This window comes from Muntiacus reevesi, chromosome 4 (genome assembly GCF_963930625.1).
Source record: "Muntiacus reevesi chromosome 4, mMunRee1.1, whole genome shotgun sequence".
In the NCBI taxonomy this organism is placed as follows: Eukaryota; Metazoa; Chordata; class Mammalia; order Artiodactyla; family Cervidae; genus Muntiacus; species Muntiacus reevesi.
This window is the reverse complement of record NC_089252.1, coordinates 47,572,190-47,592,726: the sequence shown is the minus strand read 5'-3', so window position 1 is coordinate 47,592,726 and position 20,537 is coordinate 47,572,190. Positions and strand designations below refer to the sequence as shown.

At 49.3% G+C, this 20,537-nt stretch overlaps 1 protein-coding gene across 2 annotated transcripts; it reads left to right on the top strand.

Moving 5' to 3' along the window:
- The first annotated feature begins 597 nt into the window (after positions 1 to 597).
- CXXC1 (CXXC finger protein 1) lies at positions 598 to 6,170 on the top strand. 2 transcript variants are annotated; one of them, XM_065932730.1, is made up of 15 exons: positions 599 to 815; positions 1,638 to 1,756; positions 1,859 to 1,959; positions 2,221 to 2,456; positions 2,541 to 2,726; positions 3,106 to 3,132; positions 3,209 to 3,454; positions 3,852 to 3,959; positions 4,067 to 4,251; positions 4,523 to 4,730; positions 4,813 to 4,923; positions 5,053 to 5,102; positions 5,224 to 5,320; positions 5,488 to 5,640; positions 5,749 to 6,170. In XM_065932730.1, exons 1-15 carry the CDS (start codon positions 813 to 815, stop codon positions 5,893 to 5,895), a joined length of 1,977 nt encoding a protein of 658 aa, XP_065788802.1. In that variant the 5' UTR covers positions 599 to 812; the 3' UTR covers positions 5,896 to 6,170. The 2 variants fall into 2 exon arrangements, with proteins under 2 accessions (XP_065788803.1, XP_065788802.1); XM_065932731.1 differs by lacking the exon at positions 3,106 to 3,132 and having other exon boundaries at positions 598 to 815.
- Positions 6,171 to 20,537: the final 14,367 nt, after the last annotated feature.

Genomic DNA, 20,537 nt, shown 5'->3' with positions numbered 1-20,537 from the left:
AATGTACAACGTGTACTTGACAGATCATAAGTCAGGCTGTTCCAGTTTTACATAAAGTTTAGGCCAAATCAGATATAAGCCTGACTGGGCTTCCCCTGCCCCTAATAGGCAAAAATTTCCTTAGAGGTAATGTGGGAGGCATAACGACGGGACTGCTTTCCTTCCTAGCATAAGGCACACAGTATACAGACGTCCATTAGTAGACGCGGAAAGGAAACATGACTGAATAGTGGAAAGACTGACTCAATCCAGGTAGTGTTCCTAAAAGCAGGCCCGCTTCCCTATAGACATCTAGGCAGTACCAGCTGCTGGCACCAGAATCCACCGGCAAGATGGCGGCGCCCTCTCGGTGGCCGATTGGGACGCTGCCACTGAGCGTACGATTCCACGATGGCGGCGTCAGCATGGAAGTCGCGCAGTAGGGGCGACCATATTGCCTAAACTTAGCGGCCGTACAGGTAGTGGCTTTACGGACTAGGCCGGCAGGCAAGATGGCGGCGCCCATGGTAAAGATGAACTACGGGCGCCGCCATGTTTCCCGAGAACACACGGACTCGGCTGCCGTACGGTCTCAGTAGTCAAGATGGCGGCACCTCGGAGACCGTCAGAGCTCTAGCCGGGCGAAGACAACTTGTGTGTCGCGGAACCGACGCACTGGGCCTGCGCAGTAGGAGTACGGTGCCTGGTAGGCACCAGGAAAAGCGGAAGTGCTTGTGGGCGCCTTTGCAACGGCCGCGGACGCCGCCGAGTGGTCTGTGCAGGTTCGCGGGTCGCTGGCGGGGTTCGCGAACGGGTGCGTCGGAAGCCGAGAGATGGTAAGTGCGCGGTCCCAGGAGGGAGTCGGCGGTTAGAGGTCAGTGAGGTAGGAAATGGTGGAGTCCATTGGTAGGCTCGTGGGGGTCTGTGGTGATCCATAACCAGGGACTGTAGGCAGAATGGGGGAGGGGGGAGGGTCTGTTGTGAGCCTTAACCACGGTCCCTGGGTAGAATGACGGGGTCTGATGGTCCGAATTTTTACTCGTGGGGGAACCATCGGGGAGTTCTCTGATGAGCCATCATGGGGGTCTGTAATGGAAGTTTAGCGGGGATCCCTGATGGTAGTGCCTTGAGGGTCCCGATGGGGGATTCTTTGTGCAGAGTGATGGGGGGAGTTTCGACGAGTTGTGTTGGGGCAGTCTGGAGGGAGCCGTGATGAGTCCGTATCGGGGATCCAGGGGGGCGGGGCCGCCGGTGAGGTTGATCACTCCGGAATCTTAAGGGCACCGTGCTGGGAAGTCTGCCGAATGAATAAAGTGGTGCCTATGAGAGCCTTTGATGGGGCACCCGTGAAGAGCCATGACAGGGACAAAATGTGGGGGGTGGCAGGGTGTTTGCAGCGAGCCATTATATGAGTGGGTGTCTAGTGATGGGGGTGTCAGTGGGGTAAGTGACTGGAAAGTCTGAGACAAGAGTGAAGAAGCAGAGTAATGAGGTGTCATGGGTGAGCGATGGGGAGTGGTCTACAGGGACTCCGATGGAGAGATTTAATGAGGAGCTCTGGTGGGAAGTCTGCACTGGGAGACTTGAGATGTGTGGTGAGCCATGATGGGCCTGTACTAGTAGGATGAGGTGCCATGATGGGGGGGCGGGTCCCACAGGAGGGCGACGCTTCAGATCCAGAGCCTCCAGACGCCGGGGAGGACAGCAAGTCCGAGAATGGGGAGAATGCGCCCATCTACTGCATCTGCCGCAAACCAGACATCAACTGCTTCATGATGTGAGCCCGGGAGAGGCGGGCGGGACGGACACCTGGCCTGGTGGGGTGAGGCCAGTGGGTCCCGCCCCTCACGTCTCCCATCACTCGCCTCATCCTCCGCAGCGGGTGTGACAACTGCAATGAATGGTTTCACGGGGACTGCATCCGGATCACTGAGAAGATGGCCAAGGCCATCCGAGAGTGGTACTGTCGGGAGTGCCGAGGTGAGGGGCAGGCAGCTGGGGCTTCGAGGGAGGAAGAGGAGCCTTCATGGGAGGGTGGGTCGTGGGGAGCAGTGGATGGGTGGCCGTGAGCAGAGTGACTGCGGGTCGGTGCCCTGTGAGCTATGATAGAAGGGGCAGCTCTGCCTTGCAGTAGGGAGACAGAGCCGGTGGGTGGGCCAGAAGAGGGAGGAAGAAAGAGTTCTGGGGCCCCTCGAGGTCCCCCCATGCCAACCCCCACTGGCCCTGCCCTCTGCCCCACAGAGAAGGACCCCAAGCTGGAGATCCGCTACCGGCATAAGAAGTCGCGGGAGCGAGATAGCTCCGAGCGAGACGGCAGTGAGCCCCGGGATGAGGGTGGAGGGCGCAAGAGGCCTGCCCCGGATCCGGACCTGCAGCGCAGGCCAGGGGCAGGGACAGGGGTTGGGGCCATGCTTGCTCGGGGATCCGCTTCGCCCCACAAATCCTCTCCACAGCCCCTGGTGGCCACGCCCAGCCAGGTGAGTGGCGGCGATGGCTGGGATCGGTGAGGGGCTCCCCTCCGAGGCCCTGCTTGGTTCCTGAGTTCCGGGCCCCTCCGCCAGCATCACCAGCAGCAGCAGCAGCAGCAGCAGGTCAAACGATCAGCCCGCATGTGTGGCGAGTGCGAGGCCTGCCGGCGCACGGAGGACTGTGGCCACTGCGACTTCTGCCGAGACATGAAGAAGTTTGGGGGCCCCAACAAGATCCGGCAGAAGTGCCGGCTGCGTCAGTGCCAGCTTCGGGCCCGGGTGAGCATGGGCAGAGCTGGGCGGGGTCAGGCGGGGGGCCAGCGTGTCCAGGAAGAGCCGGCAGGGGCAGGCAGGGTGGGGTCTAACCGCGTTCAGACAGGTGGCAAGCGGCCTGTCCTGTCCAGATGAGCAGGGTGTGACCAGATGAGCCGGGCTGGCAGGGGAGCCCCCACCCCCAGGTCGACAGGGTAGGACCAGGCATTTCTAGGTGGTCGGGCCTGGCTGGGGCAGGGTGTCCTGCTGCTGAGCTGCGGGCAGGCTGGTGTGTCTGGGGAGGTGAGGCAGGGCTGGTGCGTGTGGTCAGGCACTTGGCAGGGCGAGGGCAGGGCCCCCCTCCCTCCACCTGGGGCTGACCTGGGCCTTCCTCCTGCCGGCACAGGAATCGTACAAGTACTTCCCTTCCTCGGTGAGTCCAGCCCCCCAGGGCGGGCGGGGCATGCGGGCAGGGCGGTCAGGGCCAGTCCTGAGATTCTGCCCCGCAGCTCTCGCCGGTGACGCCCTCAGAGTCCCTGCCAAGGCCTCGCCGGCCTCTGCCCACCCAGCCGCAGCCGCAGCCGTCGCAGAAGCTGGGGCGCCTCCGAGAGGACGAGGGGGCAGTGGCATCTGCGGCAGTCAAGGAGCCACCGGAGGCCACGGCGACACCCGAGCCGCTCTCGGACGAGGACCTCCCACTGGACTCTGAGCTGTACCAGGACTTCTGTGCAGGGGCCTTCGATGACCACAGCCTGGTGAGCAGGCAGAGCGTCCCATGGTGGAAGGGTCAGTCCAGTTGAGTTCAGTTGCTCAGTCGTGTCGGACTCTTTGCGACCGCGTGGACTAGAGCATGCCAGGCCTCCCTGTCTATCACCAACTCCCCGAGTTTACTCAAACTTATGTCCATCGAGTCGGTTGTGCCATCCAACCGTCTCATCCTCTGTCGTCCCCTTCTCCTGCCTTCAATCTTTCCCAGCATCAGGGCCTTTTCAAACGAGTCAGTTCTTTGCATCAAGTAGAGGTTACAGAAGCAGAGAGTATCCATAATGAGGAGAGAGGAGGCAGAGGGTATGGAAGGTTGATGTGGGCACTGAGTAGGTCGTGGGGAGGCCACCAGGAGCGCAGGAGAATCAGCGTTTGCCTCACTGGCAGCCCTGGATGAGCGACACGGAGGAGTCCCCGTTCCTGGACCCGGCGCTGCGGAAGAGGGCGGTGAAAGTGAAGCACGTGAAGCGGCGGGAGAAGAAGTCAGAGAAGAAGGTGACAGGGTGGTGGGTGTGGGGAGGGGACGGGCTGGGGCTCCGGGGGCATCAGGGGTCCGGGGGCGACTTTAGCCCTGCCCTGACCCCACGCATGTCGTCCCACAGAAGGACGAAAGATATAAGCGCCATCGACAGAAGCAGAAGCACAAGGACAAATGGAAACACCCGGAGCGGGCCGACGCCAAGGACCCCGCGTCGCTGCCGCAGTGCCTGGGGCCTGGCTGCGTGCGCGCCGCCCAGCCTGGCTCCAAGTATTGCTCCGATGACTGCGGCATGAAGCTGGCGGCCAAGTGAGTCATTTTGGGGGTCTCGGGGGAGTCGGGAAGGACACGGTAGGCCATGACCAGAGCCCCCAGTCAGTCACGTGGCCACTGTTAAGTCAACCAAGCACCCACCTATCCGTCCACCTGCTCACGCACCCATCCTCCATCTGCCCGTTCATTTACCTGGTTACGCACCCTTTTACCCTTGAGTCCCCTTCCATCGTGCATTGGAGCGCCCCACTTACTCGCCTCCTTGCTGGCTTCCTCCCCTGCGCACCCAATTCTCCGCGTCCCGCAGCCGCATCTACGAGATCCTCCCGCAGCGCATCCAGCAGTGGCAGCAAAGTCCGTGCATCGCCGAGGAGCACGGCAAGAAGCTGCTCGAGCGCATCCGCCGGGAGCAGCAGAGCGCGCGCACCCGCCTGCAGGAGATGGAGCGCCGCTTCCACGAGCTCGAGGCCATCATCCTGCGCGCCAAGCAGCAGGCGGTGCGCGAGGATGAGGAGGTGAGGGCCGCGGCCGGAGCAGCCCGGCGCAGGGCTCCGCGCCTGGCCCTGTCCGGCCTCATGGTCCCCTCCGCCCGCGCAGAGCAACGAGGGTGACAGTGACGACACGGACCTGCAGATCTTCTGCGTCTCCTGCGGGCACCCCATCAACCCACGCGTTGCCTTGCGCCACATGGAGCGCTGCTACGCCAAGGTCAGGGTGTCGGCCCGAGGGGGTGGATGGTGTGGGGACATTGCGGGGTCCGTGGGGGGCAGGTGGGCCGTCTGGTGAGGGCCCGCAGCGCACGCCCACAGTTCCCTCCGTTTGTGCTCGCCCCTCCAGTACGAGAGCCAGACGTCCTTTGGGTCCATGTACCCCACCCGCATCGAGGGGTGAGTGTGGGCGCGTGAGGGGTGAGCGCGGGGCGAAGGCGGGGTGAGAAGTGGCCACCGGCTGGTGCGGGCGGGGGCGCTGCCGTGCTCCTCTTCCACGTCCTCCGCTCCACACCCCCAGGGCCACACGGCTCTTCTGCGACGTCTACAACCCTCAGAGCAAGACGTACTGTAAGCGGCTCCAGGTGCTATGCCCCGAGCACTCACGGGACCCCAAAGTAAGGCTTTCCCACCCCCGCTCCCTTCCTCCGCCCATGTTCACCCCTTCTTTTCTGATGCAGCCCTTCCTTGCATTCCTCCCTTCTTTCTGCCCCCACCTCCCCTCTCGTTCCTTCCCACTCCTCCAAACTTGCCACTTCCCCCACCCACCCTGGGCTCCCCGCAGGTGCCAGCTGACGAGGTATGCGGGTGCCCCCTCGTAAGGGATGTTTTCGAGCTCACGGGTGACTTCTGCCGTCTGCCCAAGCGCCAGTGCAACCGGCACTACTGCTGGGAGAAGCTGCGGCGTGCCGAGGTGGACCTGGAGCGCGTGCGCGTGGTAGGTCCTGACCGCGCGCTAGGCCCTGACCGCGGGTGTGTGGATGCGGTCTGGGTCCAGTGGAGCGGGTCTCCAGGGCCGCTCTGAAGGCCTCTGCTCCCCGCACAGTGGTACAAGCTGGACGAGCTATTCGAGCAGGAGCGCAACGTTCGCACGGCCATGACCAACCGGGCCGGCTTGCTGGCCCTGATGCTGCATCAGACCATCCAGCACGACCCGCTCACCACCGACCTGCGTTCCAGCGCCGAGCGCTGAGCCCCGGCGGCCCAGCGTCCCCTCTACCTGCGCTGCGGGCGGCCCGGCCCCGGACCCCCGTTTGTTTGGTCTGCCATTCATGTTCCTCCGACGGCCCCCGAGTCCCTGTGCCCATCCGTCCACCGTCTGACTGCCCGTCTGCCCTTAGCAGGGCCTTGGGATTTCACGTCTTTTGTCTCTCCTTTCTCTGTGCCTGGGTGGGACTGTGGAGTCTGCTCACCCGGGCCTCCCCGAACTCTGGTTTTGTTAATAAAATTTTGATGAAACAAAAAAGATGACTGTTGGTGGCCTCCAAACTTTTCAGTTGCAAATATGTTCCCACCGCCCTAGAGTAGAGGGGCGCACCTGTGCTCCGGAGCGGCTGCAGTTACAGGTGTAGGCTCCACGTGGCTGCACGCATCCAGCTGGCGCCCACTCGGTGCTCTGCAGGCCCCACCTTGGGCGTGGGGATCCGGCTTGCTGAATGAGAGCCCAGTGACCTCCACTGCCATCCAGTTATTGTGAGACTAGGTGTTTGATCGCACTCATTCCGTGAATGACTGATTGCTGTGTGAACAGGAATGTTCTTACTCTTACACATGTTCTCCAGACAAGAGATGTATTAAAAGATAAACACAAGGCCTTCCTCTTCTCTACAAACCCCTCTCTCAAGGTGCACAGACACCAGGAGTGCCCCCCACCCCAACCCGACCCAATGTCAGGGCCAGTCAGCCCCAGGCACTGCCTTTCCAGAAAGGATGCACCCTCGTGGGTTGCGCGGACCTGGTCTTTTACCTACAGAGCAGTACTGCCCTCTCCCCCGGTGGGAGAAAGAGCTGTGGCCATCGCGAGGCATGAGTTTTCTGGGTATTCCAGTGACTTCATTTTGGGAGGTGGGGGGTTGGCAGGGAGAGAGGGAGACACAATCGCTGTGGAGCAGATCTTAAGTTTTAAGGGAAGATAAGAAAATTTAAGCCTAACAGCTGCCTGCCTGTACTGGGCCCTGCCTATTGAGCAGTGTGGGCCTGCATTATACATTAACCAGGCCTCCCCAAAGGCAGCAAGGTCTGCTCAACCGTAAAGATCAATGTTTTCTCCCCCTTCTTTTGATGCCAGCAATGTAATCCTTAGATTTTAACTTTCTTAATGCTTTCCTAACTTTGTAACCTGCGGCTGCTTCCTATGTGTAGATCTGGACTATGTATCTTTGGTGAACTTTATGTAAAATGTCAGCGTGTCATTTTGATACATGATCCTTTGTCTCAAATATATATCTATAACTGTGCGTTCAACTTCTGTGCCTTAGAGCTTTCTGAAACACCATTTCTAGGGTTGTAATTCTCAGGTTGGCTCAAAGAAAACCATCTATTTCTCCTTAGATCGACTATCGATTAATTTTTCATCAACCTAAGTCTTTCTCTGTTCTGTGCCTCTCGTTGAAGTGGATATGGCTGACTGTTAGGCAAAGAGGCTTGGAGTTGTCGGCAGTCATTTTAATAGGAGTGGCTGACACAGGTATATGGTGATAGGGAAACATTTTATAGGCTATACATGTTGTCAGTCATATTGATTTGTTGCACAAACATTGTACATGTACTTTTAGAAGTTGAATTGAAGCATGTAGTGATACATGCCATGAGTAGCTTGAAAGCTACTAAAAGGATAATAATACATAAAATGAAAACGATAGTCATTTGTAAAACAGTGAAAAAAATACTTAGTCCTGAAGGGAACCAACTAAATAGATCATTAAAAGGATCTCTGTTTTTCTTTCTTTTTTTAATCTTATAACCATTTTGTCTTTTGGGAGCGTTACCTAGGATCATCTATACTTGTGCAGAGGTATTGATGTACGTGCAGCAAGCAGGGTGAGCAATAGCACACCTCCTTATTTAGCCATTAGGAAATGAAAGGTGGGGAGTTCCTTGGTGGTCCAGTGGTTAGGACTCTGAGCTTCCAATACAGGGGCATGGGTTTGATCCCTGATCTGGGAACTAAGATCTCGAAAGCAGCATGGCCAAATAAACAAAGACATCAACAATGAAAAGAAAATGGTAGGGAATTATCCAGTACAACTGAGTTAAGGAATTGAAGGATGTTCCATATTGTTTGCAGACTCTGGCTGTTTGGCCAATGGTGGCCGATAGATTTACAGCTATATCTCTCTTTATTTATACTTCTGCCCTAGGCATCAAGAGTCTCAAAAGACTTTGCTTCCAAGTATCTTGGTATACTTGTAACATGGGTCTCTTAATTTCTTAATGGAGAGAGAAATGCAGTCCAGCTGTCACTTTTATATAGACATAACATCCCAATAAGCATAGACCTTATAACTGCCAGCCCTTTATGTGTCATTCATGGACAGGCATGTCAATTCCAATGCCACATGTGAAGACAAAACCTGAGGGAGCTAAAGTCATCCTCCTAAGAGAGCTTTCACTGATGGACTCATCAATTGGAAAGTTTGCTAACACGACTTTAAACCATGGGTCACTTCTCTTGCAGCTTTCCAAGAGCCATCTATGTTATTGGACATAGGGAATTGCTGTCACAAGTTACTTGCTTTTTCTCTTCAAGACATTTGTTAAGTAAGGGATGGAGCAAAATGGTCCTAGGCTAAGACATGTTCAATCTCTAAGGGCCAAGGATAGTATCAGATAGAGGATGGACACATTGATAGGCTGGGGAATTTGAACCTGAAAGGTTAAGCCAGAGGGAGATGGATCCAAGTAAGTGGTAACATTAGGAATATCTGAAAGTTCAGTGACAGGAATTATGAGGGGCATGTATCAGTCTTGTTTTGATTGAGGAATTTGATGACAAATTCAACAATCGGTTAAATGACCCCCCTGTACTCTGTGACAACTTGACTAAAGAATTTTCTTTCCATCCTAAATGCTGGGGCAAAAGTATAGATAGAGGTAAAACAAAAACACTCAGTGTTGACAGAGAGACAGACAGTTGGTAAACAGTTCAATTGAACTAGTAGGATGAGTCCAACAGGGCTGGTCTGGACTCTTGGGTTAGCTATCTGCTGCTGTTAGTGACTTCTTAATCCAGCTTGTCTTAGTCAAAGACAAGGTGTCAGAAATAGGAGTCACAGTCCATTTAGGAGCAGAAGCCCTTTTAAAAAAATGAGAGATAGGAACCCAGGCTTTACTTCTTTCAGCTTTACAACAGAGATGTTATTTAATAATACCTGATATGGCCCTTTCCAAAGCAGCAGCAAAGAATCTTGTATTTGATACCTTTTCCAATAGACAAAATATCCAGGTTACAACCCATGATCCAAAAGGTCTTCATCTTCTAGGAGCTCATTGTGAAGGAATTAGTTACCAGCTTTTCATTTGGGGCTTCCCTGGTGGTTCAGAGGGTAAAACATCTGCCTGCAATGGGGGAGACCTGGGTTTAATCCCTGGATCGGGAAGGTCCCCTGGAGAAGGAAATGGCAACTCACACCCCTACTCTTGCCTGGAAAATCCCATGGGCAGAGAAGCCTGGTAGGCTACAGTCCATGGTGTCGCAAAGAGTCGGACACTACTGAGCGACTTCACTTTCTTTCACTTTTCATTTTTCTTAAGTACCTTAAGAAGTCCCTGACATTCCTTAAAAAACTGGAAATAGAACTGCCATATGACCCAGCAATCCCACTTCTGGGCATACACACTGAGGAAACCAGATCTGAAAGAGACACGTGCACCCCAATGTTCATCGCAGCACTGTTTATAATAGCCAGGACATGGAAGCAACCTAGATGCCCATCAGCAGACGAATGGATAAGGAAGCTGTGGTACATATACACCATGGAATATTACTCAGCCATTAAAAAGAATGCATTTGAATCAGTTCTAATGAGATGGATGAAACTGGAGCCTATTATACAGACTGAAGTAAGTCAGAAAGAAAAACACCAATATAGCATATTAATGCATATATATGGAATTTAGAAAGATGGTAATGACAACCCTGTATGCGAGAGAGCAAAAGAGACACAGATATAAAGAATAGACTTTTGGACTCTGTGGGAGAAGGCAAGGATGGGATGATTTGAGAGAATAGCATTGAAGTATGTATATTACCATATGTGAAACAGATGACCAGTTCAAGTTTGATGCATGAAACAGGGCACTCAAAGCCGGTGCAATGGGACAACTCAGAGGGATGGGGTGGTGGGGGGGAGGTGGGAAGGCAGTTCAGGATGGGGACACATGTACATCCATGACTGATTCATGTCAATGTATGGCAAAAACCACCACAATATTGTAAAGTAATTAGCTTCTGATTAAAATAAATAAATTAATTTTAAAAATTAAAAAAAATAAAAAAGATAAGGTTACAGAAAGTAAAGCTGAAATATTAAGTCAAGTACCAACAGTTTTTTTAAAAAAATCACTGGGCAATGCATCTAATGATCCAGGAGCTCATCCAGAAATAAAATCTATAAGCAATCTTTAATCATTTCAGAGAAGATGGCATCTGTTAGATGTTATTTATGACTGACACAGGACATGACCTTTAGAGAAGTAAGAAGCATCATTGTGAGAATTTATAATAATTTTACCATACATCATACTGAAATTCAAAATAGAGAAAAATTTCCTGGGTGCCTGATAGAAGATAATTGAGGTGACTGAACAGAACTCTAGCTTCCACTGATGGAAAATAACAATGCAGAAATGAAAGATGTATGAGTCCAATTCAATAAAAAGCCACTATAATCATAAAAAAAAAGAAGTCCCTGACAACAGTGCAGCATATCATCACCCTTACATAATATTGATTTGTACAAGCCTTCATCTGCTGCGTAGGTCGTCCAGTGGTTATTTCAAAAAGAGACAGTTGATGCTTAGCAAAAGGAGTGGGGGCTTCCCTGGTGTCTTAGTGGTAAAGAACTCACCTGCCAATGCAAGAGACATGGGGTTGATCCCTGGGTCGGGAAGATCCCCTGGAGAAGGAAATGGCAATCCAGTCCACTAGTTTTCCCTGGGAAATCCCATGGACAGAGGAGTCTGGTGGGCTACAAAAGAGTCAATTGTGACTTAGCAACTATACAACGACAACAAAAGGAGTGGACCTAAGACAGAAGCACCGATGGGAGAGCTCTTGGCCATGAAAGGTTAAAAGCCCCTGAGAGTTTTGTCAGTTGCATTTTGATGATGCTGTTGGGCCTTTCTTTCAGCCCTTAAGATTGGGAATGGTAAGTGCTTTGCAAATGCTGCACTGTTGGCTAAATGTCACAAGTTAATTTAATTATTTGTCCAGTAAAGTGAGTCCCTATATAACTGAATCACTATATAACTTGAAAGTGATTCCCCAAACAGGAATTATTCTTTTCAACAGTGATTTACCTGCTGCTATAGCCCTTGCTCTCCTGCAGGGAAAGCTTCAACCCAGTGTGAAAACATACAGATCAACACCAAGACATATTTATATCCTTGAGATATAAATTGCCATACTTCAAAGGGCCCCTTAGGAAGGGGAACGTGGCCTTCTGACCCATGTAGTGGTTTTCTGGGATTATATTTAGGGCATAGTGTACAGTGAGTACATACTTTACAAGGCTTTATGGCAGAAAGTTTCCAAAACTGTTGTTTTCCCCATGAAACTGCCTTTCAGTTGCCCAATGAATTAAAGAAAATACATGCTGCAGTAATGGCCATTGTACTCTTACAAGCACTATCGGGGTTTTTAAAAAATCAGGTCCAAACCATATTTGTGTGATGGGGAGAAAAATTCCCACTTTTTTGTTGCCACATCTGTTTATCTTCTTTAGTGGTGATTTCTTGAGCCTGTGGAAGAAACTCTCCCTGGGTTAGCAGGGTTCACAGACGGCAGTGGACATTCTCAAAGATGAACAGGAGGAATTTTTAAAGTTGTCCATTTGCAGCGTCAGCAGGCTAATTTCCTTTAGCTTCCCTAGTGTCAGATTTGGGATGTCCTGGTGTTTTAATAATTGCCAACTGCTTTAGTAGTTGTGTAGCATTTAATAACTGCAACCTGTTTTTATAGGCTGTCTTGAAGACGTTAAAAACCCTCATTTCTATTTCTTTCCAATGTTGTGTACCACTCCAAAGGCATAACAACAGCCAATGTATATATATGTTTACTATCTGGGTTTTAGCTAGTTGACAATCTTGGGTTAAGGCAATTAATTCCACTTGCTGTGCTGACTTTGTTGCTGGTAAATAAGAGCTTTCAATTATGTTCACTGTGTATGTCATTGCATATCCAGTTCGCTAATGTCCCTGTTCGTCCCTTAAGTCGGGTCCTTCTGTAAACCAAATTAAATTGACATTATCAATAGGAATTTCTTGTAAGTCATACCTGGAACAAGAATTTAGTCTGTTGATAAAATGCAGTCGGGACTTCCCTGGTGGTCTAATGGTTAAGAATCCAATATGCAATGCGGGGGACACGGGTTCCATCCCTGGTCGGGGAGCTAAGATCCCGCATGCCCTGGAGCTATTAAACCCCTGCACCACAACTATTGAAGCCCACATGCTCTGGAGCCCCTGCGTTGCAACTAGAGAGAGTCCATGCACTGCAAAGAAAGAGCCACATATCACAACAAAGATTCTGTGTGCTGCAACGAAGACCCGATGCAGCCAAATAAATAAATAAAATATTTAAAATGAATAGATAAATAAAATGCAGTCGTGGTTGTTTTCTTCCTGTGGTGCTGAAAGCAAGGTTGCAAGATTAAGACTATTATATTGTGGTTCATGCTCATCCAGGGACACTTTAAAAAAAAAGATTGTTACATTGAATGAAGGTAATATTAGGTACAGATAGCAACAATAGTGCATAAGAAGCTAGTCAGCTTACAGAAGAGTGCTGAGTGTGGTGACAGCTTAGAGATTGAATGTGGGACTTAAACGATGGAGACCTCATTATTATTTCTTCAATAATCTTACATGACAAAGCCTTTGCTGAAATAACCTTCATGCAAAATAGAAGTCCTTTTCCTACCGAGTCTGATTGCTGACTCTAATATCCTATGGGTTAATGTTGATCAACATGTTTTTGAGTAATACACCTAAAACAGTTCCTTTTCTTCAAGTACAAAGAGAACAAGGCAAGTTATAATTAGTGCAACCCAAAGCCTGTGCCTGAGTTAAGATGGATTTTAAAGTGTTCATGGTCTCTTTTCCTTTCAGCACCCATTCAATCAGATCAGGCTGGTTGGGCTTAAGTAATGCATATAAAGGTTGAGAAGCAAGTGGAAAATTAGGTACCTAATTGCTACAATATTTAGTCAGACTCAGAAAGCCCCTCAATTATTTCTTTGGGAATTAAGCAAGCTAAAATCCTGTTAGTTATTTTGGAGCTGATTAATAGTCTTTCCTTAGATATTAAGTGACCCAAAGTTTTACAATAGGTGGACACACTGGAGTTTATTTTTGGACAACTTTTGTTCCTTAGAAGCTAGTTGTGGTAACAGATAGATGGTGTCTTTTTGAGGATACAATTCAGTTTTAGAACATTAAAACAAACCATCTACACATTGAATTCAAGTGGAGCCACCAGGAAAGCCTACATCAGCTTTAAGCATTTGAGAAAAGAAAGTGGGGCTCTCACTATAGCCCTGTGGTGTGACTGTCCAGGTATATTGATGATCGCCCCATGTGAAGGCAAAAAAGTATTGACTATTCTTCTCCACTGCTCAAAATTCTCCAAGCCAGGCTTCAGCAATATGTGAACCGTGAACTTCCAGATGTTCAAGCCAGTTTAAGAAAAGGCAAAGGAACCAGAGATCAAATTGCCAACATCCGCTGGATCATCGAAAAAGCAAGAGAGTTCCAGAAAAACATCTACTTCTGCTTTATTGACTATTCCAAAGCCTTTGACTGTGTGGATCACCACAATCTGTGGGAAATTCTGAAAGATACGGGAATCACCTGACCTGCCTCTTGAGAAATGTGTATGCAGGTCAGGAAGCAACAGTTAGAACTGGACATGGAACAACACACTGGTTCCAAATCAGGAAAGGACTACGTCAAGGCTGTATATTGTCACCCTGCTTATTTAACTTATATGCAGAGTACCATGAGAAATGCTGGGCTGGATGAAGCACAAGCTGGAATCAAGATTGCCAGGAGAAATATCAATAACCTCAGATATGCAGATGGCACCACCCTTATGGCAGAAAGTGAAGAACTAAAGAGCCTCTTGATGAAAGTGAAAGAGGAGAGTGAAAAAGTTGGCTTAAAGCTCAACATTCAGAAAACTAAGATCATGGCATCTGGTTCCATCACTTCATGGCAAATAGATGGGGAAACAGTGGAAACAGTGACAGACCATTTTTTGGGGGGGCTCCAAAATCACTGCAGATAGTGACTGCAGCCATGAAATTAAAAGACGCTTACTCCTTGGCAGGAAAGTTATGACCAATCTAGACAGCATATTGAAAAGCAGAGACATTATTTTGCCAACAAAGGTCTGTCTAGTCAAGGCTATGGTTTTTCCAGTGGTCATGTATGGATGTGAGAGTTGGACTATAAAGAAATCTGAGTGCCGAAGCACTGATGCTTTTGAAGTGTGGTGTTGGAGAAGAGTCTTGAGAGTCCCTTGGACTTCAAGGAGATCCAACAAGTCCATCCTAAAGGAAATCAGTCCTGAATGTTCATTGGAAGGACTGATATTGAAGCTGAAACTCCAATACTTTGGCTACCTGATGCAAAGAGCTGAGTCATTTGAAAAGACGCTGATGCTGGGAAAGATTGAAGGCGGGAGAAGAAGGGGACCACAGAGGATGAGATAGTGGGATGGCATCACCGACTCAATGGACATGAGTTTGGGTAAACTCCAAGAGTTGGTGATGGACAGGGAGGCCTGGTGTGCTGCAGTCCACGGGGTCACAAAAGAGTCAGACACGGCTCAGTGCCTGAACTGAACTGAACTGAATTATTCTCCATCTAGTGGAGAAGACACTGCATAAATCAATTATGAAGAATAGCCGCTATCAGCTTGAATGGCTGAGAAGAATGTATGTGGATTTGGGACCACGGGACATGCAGGAATCACAGTATTATTTATAGCTTTCATTTCTTGAACTAACCTCCAACCTTTCCCCATTTTCCTTTTTCACTGGTTCTGCCTGCATGCTTAGTCATGTCTGACTCTTGGACCCTTCGGACTGAAGCCCGCCAGGCTCCTATGTCCATTGGTTTTTCCAGGCAAGAATACCAGAGTGGGTTGCCATTTTCTTCTCCAGGGGATCTTCCCAATCCAGGAATCAAAACTGCGTCTCCCGTGTCGCCTGTATTGCAGGCTGATTCTTTATGCTAAGCCATCGGGGAAGCTGTTGTATGCAAATAAATAATACAAATATTTATCAGAGAATTTTCTAGCTTACTTTCAATATACTAACATTAAAAGAAAAGAGAAATAGAAAGAGCAGAGGATACATCATCAAACTGGGTTTTGACCAACAACCAGACTTAAACAGTGCTGGGAAGTCCCGTGTAACAGCACATCTGGAGTCCCAATTGGGAAAATGTCCCATGCAGCGTGTCGGCTCCGTGGGTGAGACTTTGTTTCACTGGTAAGATGGGTATGTTACAAGGTCTCTTACGAGGAATTGTAAGTCCCTCCTTAAGAAATTCCTGAATAATAGGTTGTCCCATTTAATGCCTCTGATTTAAGTGATATTGTCAAATATCAGCTGGAGGCTTGGAGTTGTCAACAGTCCCCTTGATAGGAGTGGCCATTTTAAATATTGAAATATCCAAAGAAGAAGGTAGCCATAATTCTTTAGGTACTGGCAATAACAGGTCATTAATTTTTCTTGGTCTGTTTGAGTCACTGATTTTATAACCATCTATCTCTCAGTAACTAGATTTTGTTCAACAAATTTTCTAAATCTAGAAGCATTTCTCCTTTTTGTGAAAAGGCAGTATGAATATTGTTGGCTTCAAAAAGTTCTCTTACTATCAATGAATTGGGGCACATTTTACTAGGAGAAACACAAGTTTCACTCTGATAATTCCTAATTGAATGCTTATCAATTCTGATTTTAATATTTGGATAGGTACATCAGAAACCGCTATTATTAATATTTGAATTGACTGTCTATTCCGAGGGAGAGGGCAATGAATAGGGCAGGGTGAAGAACAGGGACTGTAGCCCCAGTATCTACAAGGGCCTTTAAGTTTCTCCCCAACTGGTGTTTCTACTTCCTCTAAGGTATTGGTAAGGAACCATGTGACTCAACTGGTAAAGAATCCGCATATAATGTGGGAGACCTGGGTTCAACCTCTGAGTTGGGAAGATCCCCTGGAGAAGGGAAAGGCTACCCACTCCAGTATTCTGGCCTGGAGAATTCCATGGACTGTATAGGGGGAAATTCCTTCTCATAATCACCAAAGCACCCCTAGTCCTTTTTAGTTTTGCTTTGTTTCAAGTTCTGTTTAAACTTATGGCATTCTCATTTGAAGATATCAGACTTTTGCAATAAAAACAAATGTGAGTACTTTGCTTTGGGCCAGGGTTAGAAAGCAAGTTTTAATAGAGCCACTAATACACTAGCATGTAGTGTGGCCCAGTCCAATTGACATTTTTTAATTAGCTTTGCAATTTTTTTCATCTAATCCCTCTTAAAGATTGAATTTAGAATTGGATCATTTTGATGATTTTGAAGTTTCAGGGGCCATTACAGAGTCCTGTTGGAAGGTTTTTCTCAAACCTTTCAAAGTAATGAAAAATAATTTCTTTGGGCTTTTGTTTACATTGGTGAAGCACTGTCCACTTGTAAGACCCAAACGTCAGGTCTCTGTTCCTGAGAGAAGCTCCCGCGACTCAATAAACCAGTCCAACAGACGCAATATGCAAGAGGCTTTATTGTCGGTTGCACAAGCCGGGCGACTCTAGTCTCCTCGGAGGCAGAGTCGCGCCGTATAGCAGTGTAAGCTGACTTTTATGGGCAGAAGCCACATTGTTAGCACATCCAGTACAGTGAATGAGTAACATAATGTGTATCATATGGGGTTATCTTATCTGTGAGTACAGGTGCTTGACGTCAGTTGGTTCCGGAAAACCGCAGGCTTGTTTGTGCATTTATTGGGAAACCTACAGACGTTCCGTTTACACTTCTCTATCCTTATTTTGCAAACGGAAAATTCTGCGCAAGTGGAAAATTTACACAGGCCAGGGAATTTCATGGTGTTTTTCAGATTCTTTCATTCCCCCCTTTTCTGTGTCATTGGTTTTAATCTTAAAACTCAGGGTTCTTGTTGTTTTAACATTTGATATTGTTGGGTGAGCACTAGTCCTTGGACCACGGATAGCCTATTTTTGATGAACTGTAATAAGCGATTTAAAATGCAAGGCCCGAAAGTAAGCAAAAGCAAGAGTATAAAAAGGGGTCCTATAAGAGTAGAGACTAGGGTAGTTATCCAGGGGGACCTGTTGAACCACCCCTCAAACCAGTTTTGTTGTGCGCCTGTATCTTTTTGCCGCTGGTCTAGTCTATCTCTTAGCTTTGCCATGGAATCTTTTACTACCCCAGTATGGTCTGCATAGAAGCAGCATTCTTCTCCTAAGGCGGCACAAAGGCCTTTGTCCTTTAAAAATAGCAAATCTAGCCCTCTTCTATTTTGGAGTACCACCTCCGACAGGGAGGTAAGGGATTTTTCAAGCAGGGAAATAGAGTTTTCAATTGCTCTAAGGTCTGAATCTATGGCGAGCTGTAACTGGGCTAGCTGCTGGCCTCCTTGTATTAAGGCGGCCGTCCCGGTTCCGATCCCCACTGCAGTTCCCCCAAGTCCAAGCAAGAGAGCTAATGTCATAACCGGTTCTCTTTTCTTCCTTCGTCTGGGTTCAAGAGTATCTAACAAGGCTTCTTCAGAATGGTAAAGAATACGAGGCATCACTTGAGCGAGTACACAGAAATCTTGGGTTAAGTCCATGACAGCGGCTGACACACAGGGCGTGAGCCCGGTGTTACATGCCCACCAGGTATTGTTGGGGGGGACCAGATAGTATTCTCCCGGGTCTACCGTAACAGTCTGATTGCATAGCCCGGCATGGTCAGTGGGGACCTTTCCGATACAGAGTCCTTGTCCCCCTACCTGAGGCAGAGTGAGCCTGTGTAGGCCGGGATTGTTGCATTGGTCTGGGGCCCGGGTGGTGTTGGAGAAGTTTCCCAATGTGGCCAGTCCCTCATAATGGGGGGGCTTGTGGCTAGGCAGAGCCCGCATCCCTCAGTGGCAGCTGGGTTGGTGGCGTTCAGGGCCTTGTAAGCTCCTTCTACGAGACGCATTAACCGATCTCCTGAGCCTGGGGGTTTAGTAAGAATAGGGGCTGCAGTCATCTCGGGATCTCCAGTCTCTTCTCCCTTGGAGGCGTGGGTAATATAGGGAGAGGGTGGGGCAGCGGCTGCTTTGCTGGTTTCGGGTCTGATCTGAGTAGGGGCCTTCTGATCCGATAATACTAGATTCGGCCCGATCGGTCTAAGGTCACTTACTGGGGCAATGGTCCTGGATATGGAGAATAGGGTGAAAGGATCATAGCCAGCCCGATGTAGTCTTAGCCCCCAGGTTTTTAGGTTACTCCAATCTGTTGTTTTCCCCTTGCTGGTAAACTGAATGAGTAGGGGATTACACTTGCCCCCGGGGGTTGCCCCAGTGATATTCTGTTTTTTGATATCATAACAAGGTCCACAGTCCTTTTTTTTGTCCAATCTTCCCACAAACCCATGGCCCCGGCCCTGTATAGCCACTAAGCGACTTTCTCTTGACTGTGATTAAATCCTGGGCTGGAGAGGAGGGTACCCAGTGAGCTTCTCCTGTTGTTTCACATCCCCAGGCCTTGCAGTATCCCTCTGGGGGCCCTCCGCACCTCTGGACTTCAGGACGGGTCCGTGAGTGACCTGGACATACATAAAAGTCAAGTGCTTGGGTTTTTACCCGCCACCCGGGGTGTAAGCATCCATATCCAGGGAAGGGCTCTTGGGGGTTGGGATCCCAGCTTTCTCCCACTATGTCACACAGATCTACAGTCAAACTGGGGAAATACATGGAGACTGGGGCTACATCGGTAGTCTCAGTTGCTGTCTCTCCAGTTTCTGTGTTGAAAACTCTCCAGGTGATATGGTACACCTGGTGGGGGCTCCCACCCTCCTGAACCGAGGGCGAGATGCCCCGGACAAATAGCAGAATCATTATAAGCGAGAAAGTCTTAGCTTTAGAGGATTTTGAGTGCGGTGGAGTTTCCATCCGTGTTCTGGCGTCTCCTCGCAGCAGCGGCCGGGTGCAGCTTTTACGTGGGAAGCGTGTATCCATGCTGCAATCCCGTCTACCTTTAGTGCGGTAGGAGTGGTCAAGAGGACAGTGTAGGGTCCTTTCCAGCGAGGTTCCAAAGTCTTGGTTTGATGTCTCCGCACCAACACTGTGTCACCGATCTTAAAGGGGTGGGGACAGGAAACAGGATTATCCACACGGTATGCGGCTGATACAGACTTCCAAATTTCTTGTTGCACCAGCTGCAGAGCCTGTAGGTGGGCCTGCAGGGTAGGGGAAGTCGCAAGGACATCAGGGTCAAAGAAGGATGTAGCTGGCGGGGGGCTTCCATAGATGATTTCAAACGGGGTGAGCCCGTGTGGGCCGGGGGTATTTCTGGCTCGATATAAAGCCAGTGGTAGGAGTTGAACCCAGTCTCTAGTGCCAGTCTCCAGTGTTAATTTGGTTAAGGTCTCTTTAATTGTTCTATTCATCCTTTCTACCTGTCCTGAACTCTGGGGTCTGTAGGCACAATGTAACTTCCAATCAATCCCCAATGATTTGGCCACCAACTGACTTACCTGGGAGACAAAGGCCGGACCGTTATCTGACCCGAGTACCTTAGGTAAGCCGAATCGGGGAAAAATTTCTTCGAGGAGCTTCTTGACCACAACTTGAGCTGTTTCTTTCTTTGTGGGATATGCTTCTACCCATCCTGAGAAGGTATCTATGAACACTAGCAAATACTTGTTATTATATAGGCCTGGTTTAATCTCGGTGAAATCCACTTCCCAGTGGACTCCAGGCCTATGCCCCCTGGCTCGAACTCCGGAGGGGAGTTTTAGTCTGCCAGCGTTTACTTTTGCACAGGCCTCACAACCGTTTACAATTTGTTGTATCAGTAAGTCTCTCTGAGGGATGTAATAGTCTAGTTTATTTTCATTTAGGAGGTCAGCCATTTTTCTTTTTCCCAAGTGGGTCAGTCTATGCAGCTGAGTCAAAAGTCTCTTGGCAGTGCTTTGAGGCATCACTGTTTTCCCTTGGTATATCCATCTGTTATGGACCTTGTCATAGTCCGCCCCAAGTCCTTGAAGGAAGTCTAGGTCTGCTTCACTATAAACAAGTGCCGCATCATCATCATTTTTTGATGCTGACTCGAGGGAGACGGTTAGTATTTGGGGGCCTAGTGCCACTTGTTTAGCAGTTATATCTGCCAGCCGATTTCCCCGTGCAATGGGTGTATCTCCCTTTTGGTGGCCTGGGCAATGGATTATCCCTAGTTTCCTTGGTAAGAACAAGGCTTGTAGTAAATCTAATATTTCTCTTTTATTTTTTATTTCTCTGTCTTCTGAGGTCAGCAACCCCCTCCTTCTATATATTTCTCCATGTACATGTGCCGTGGCGAAGGCATACTGGCTATGAGTGTATATGTTGGCTTTCTTACCT

Coding starts and splice junctions, on each gene's coding strand:
- CXXC1 (XM_065932730.1), top strand. Junction 1,757..1,858: donor GACATCAACTGCTTCATGAT/GTGAGCCCGGGA, acceptor CATCCTCCGCAG/CGGGTGTGACAACTGCAATG. Junction 3,455..3,851: donor CCTTCGATGACCACAGCCTG/GTGAGCAGGCAG, acceptor CCTCACTGGCAG/CCCTGGATGAGCGACACGGA.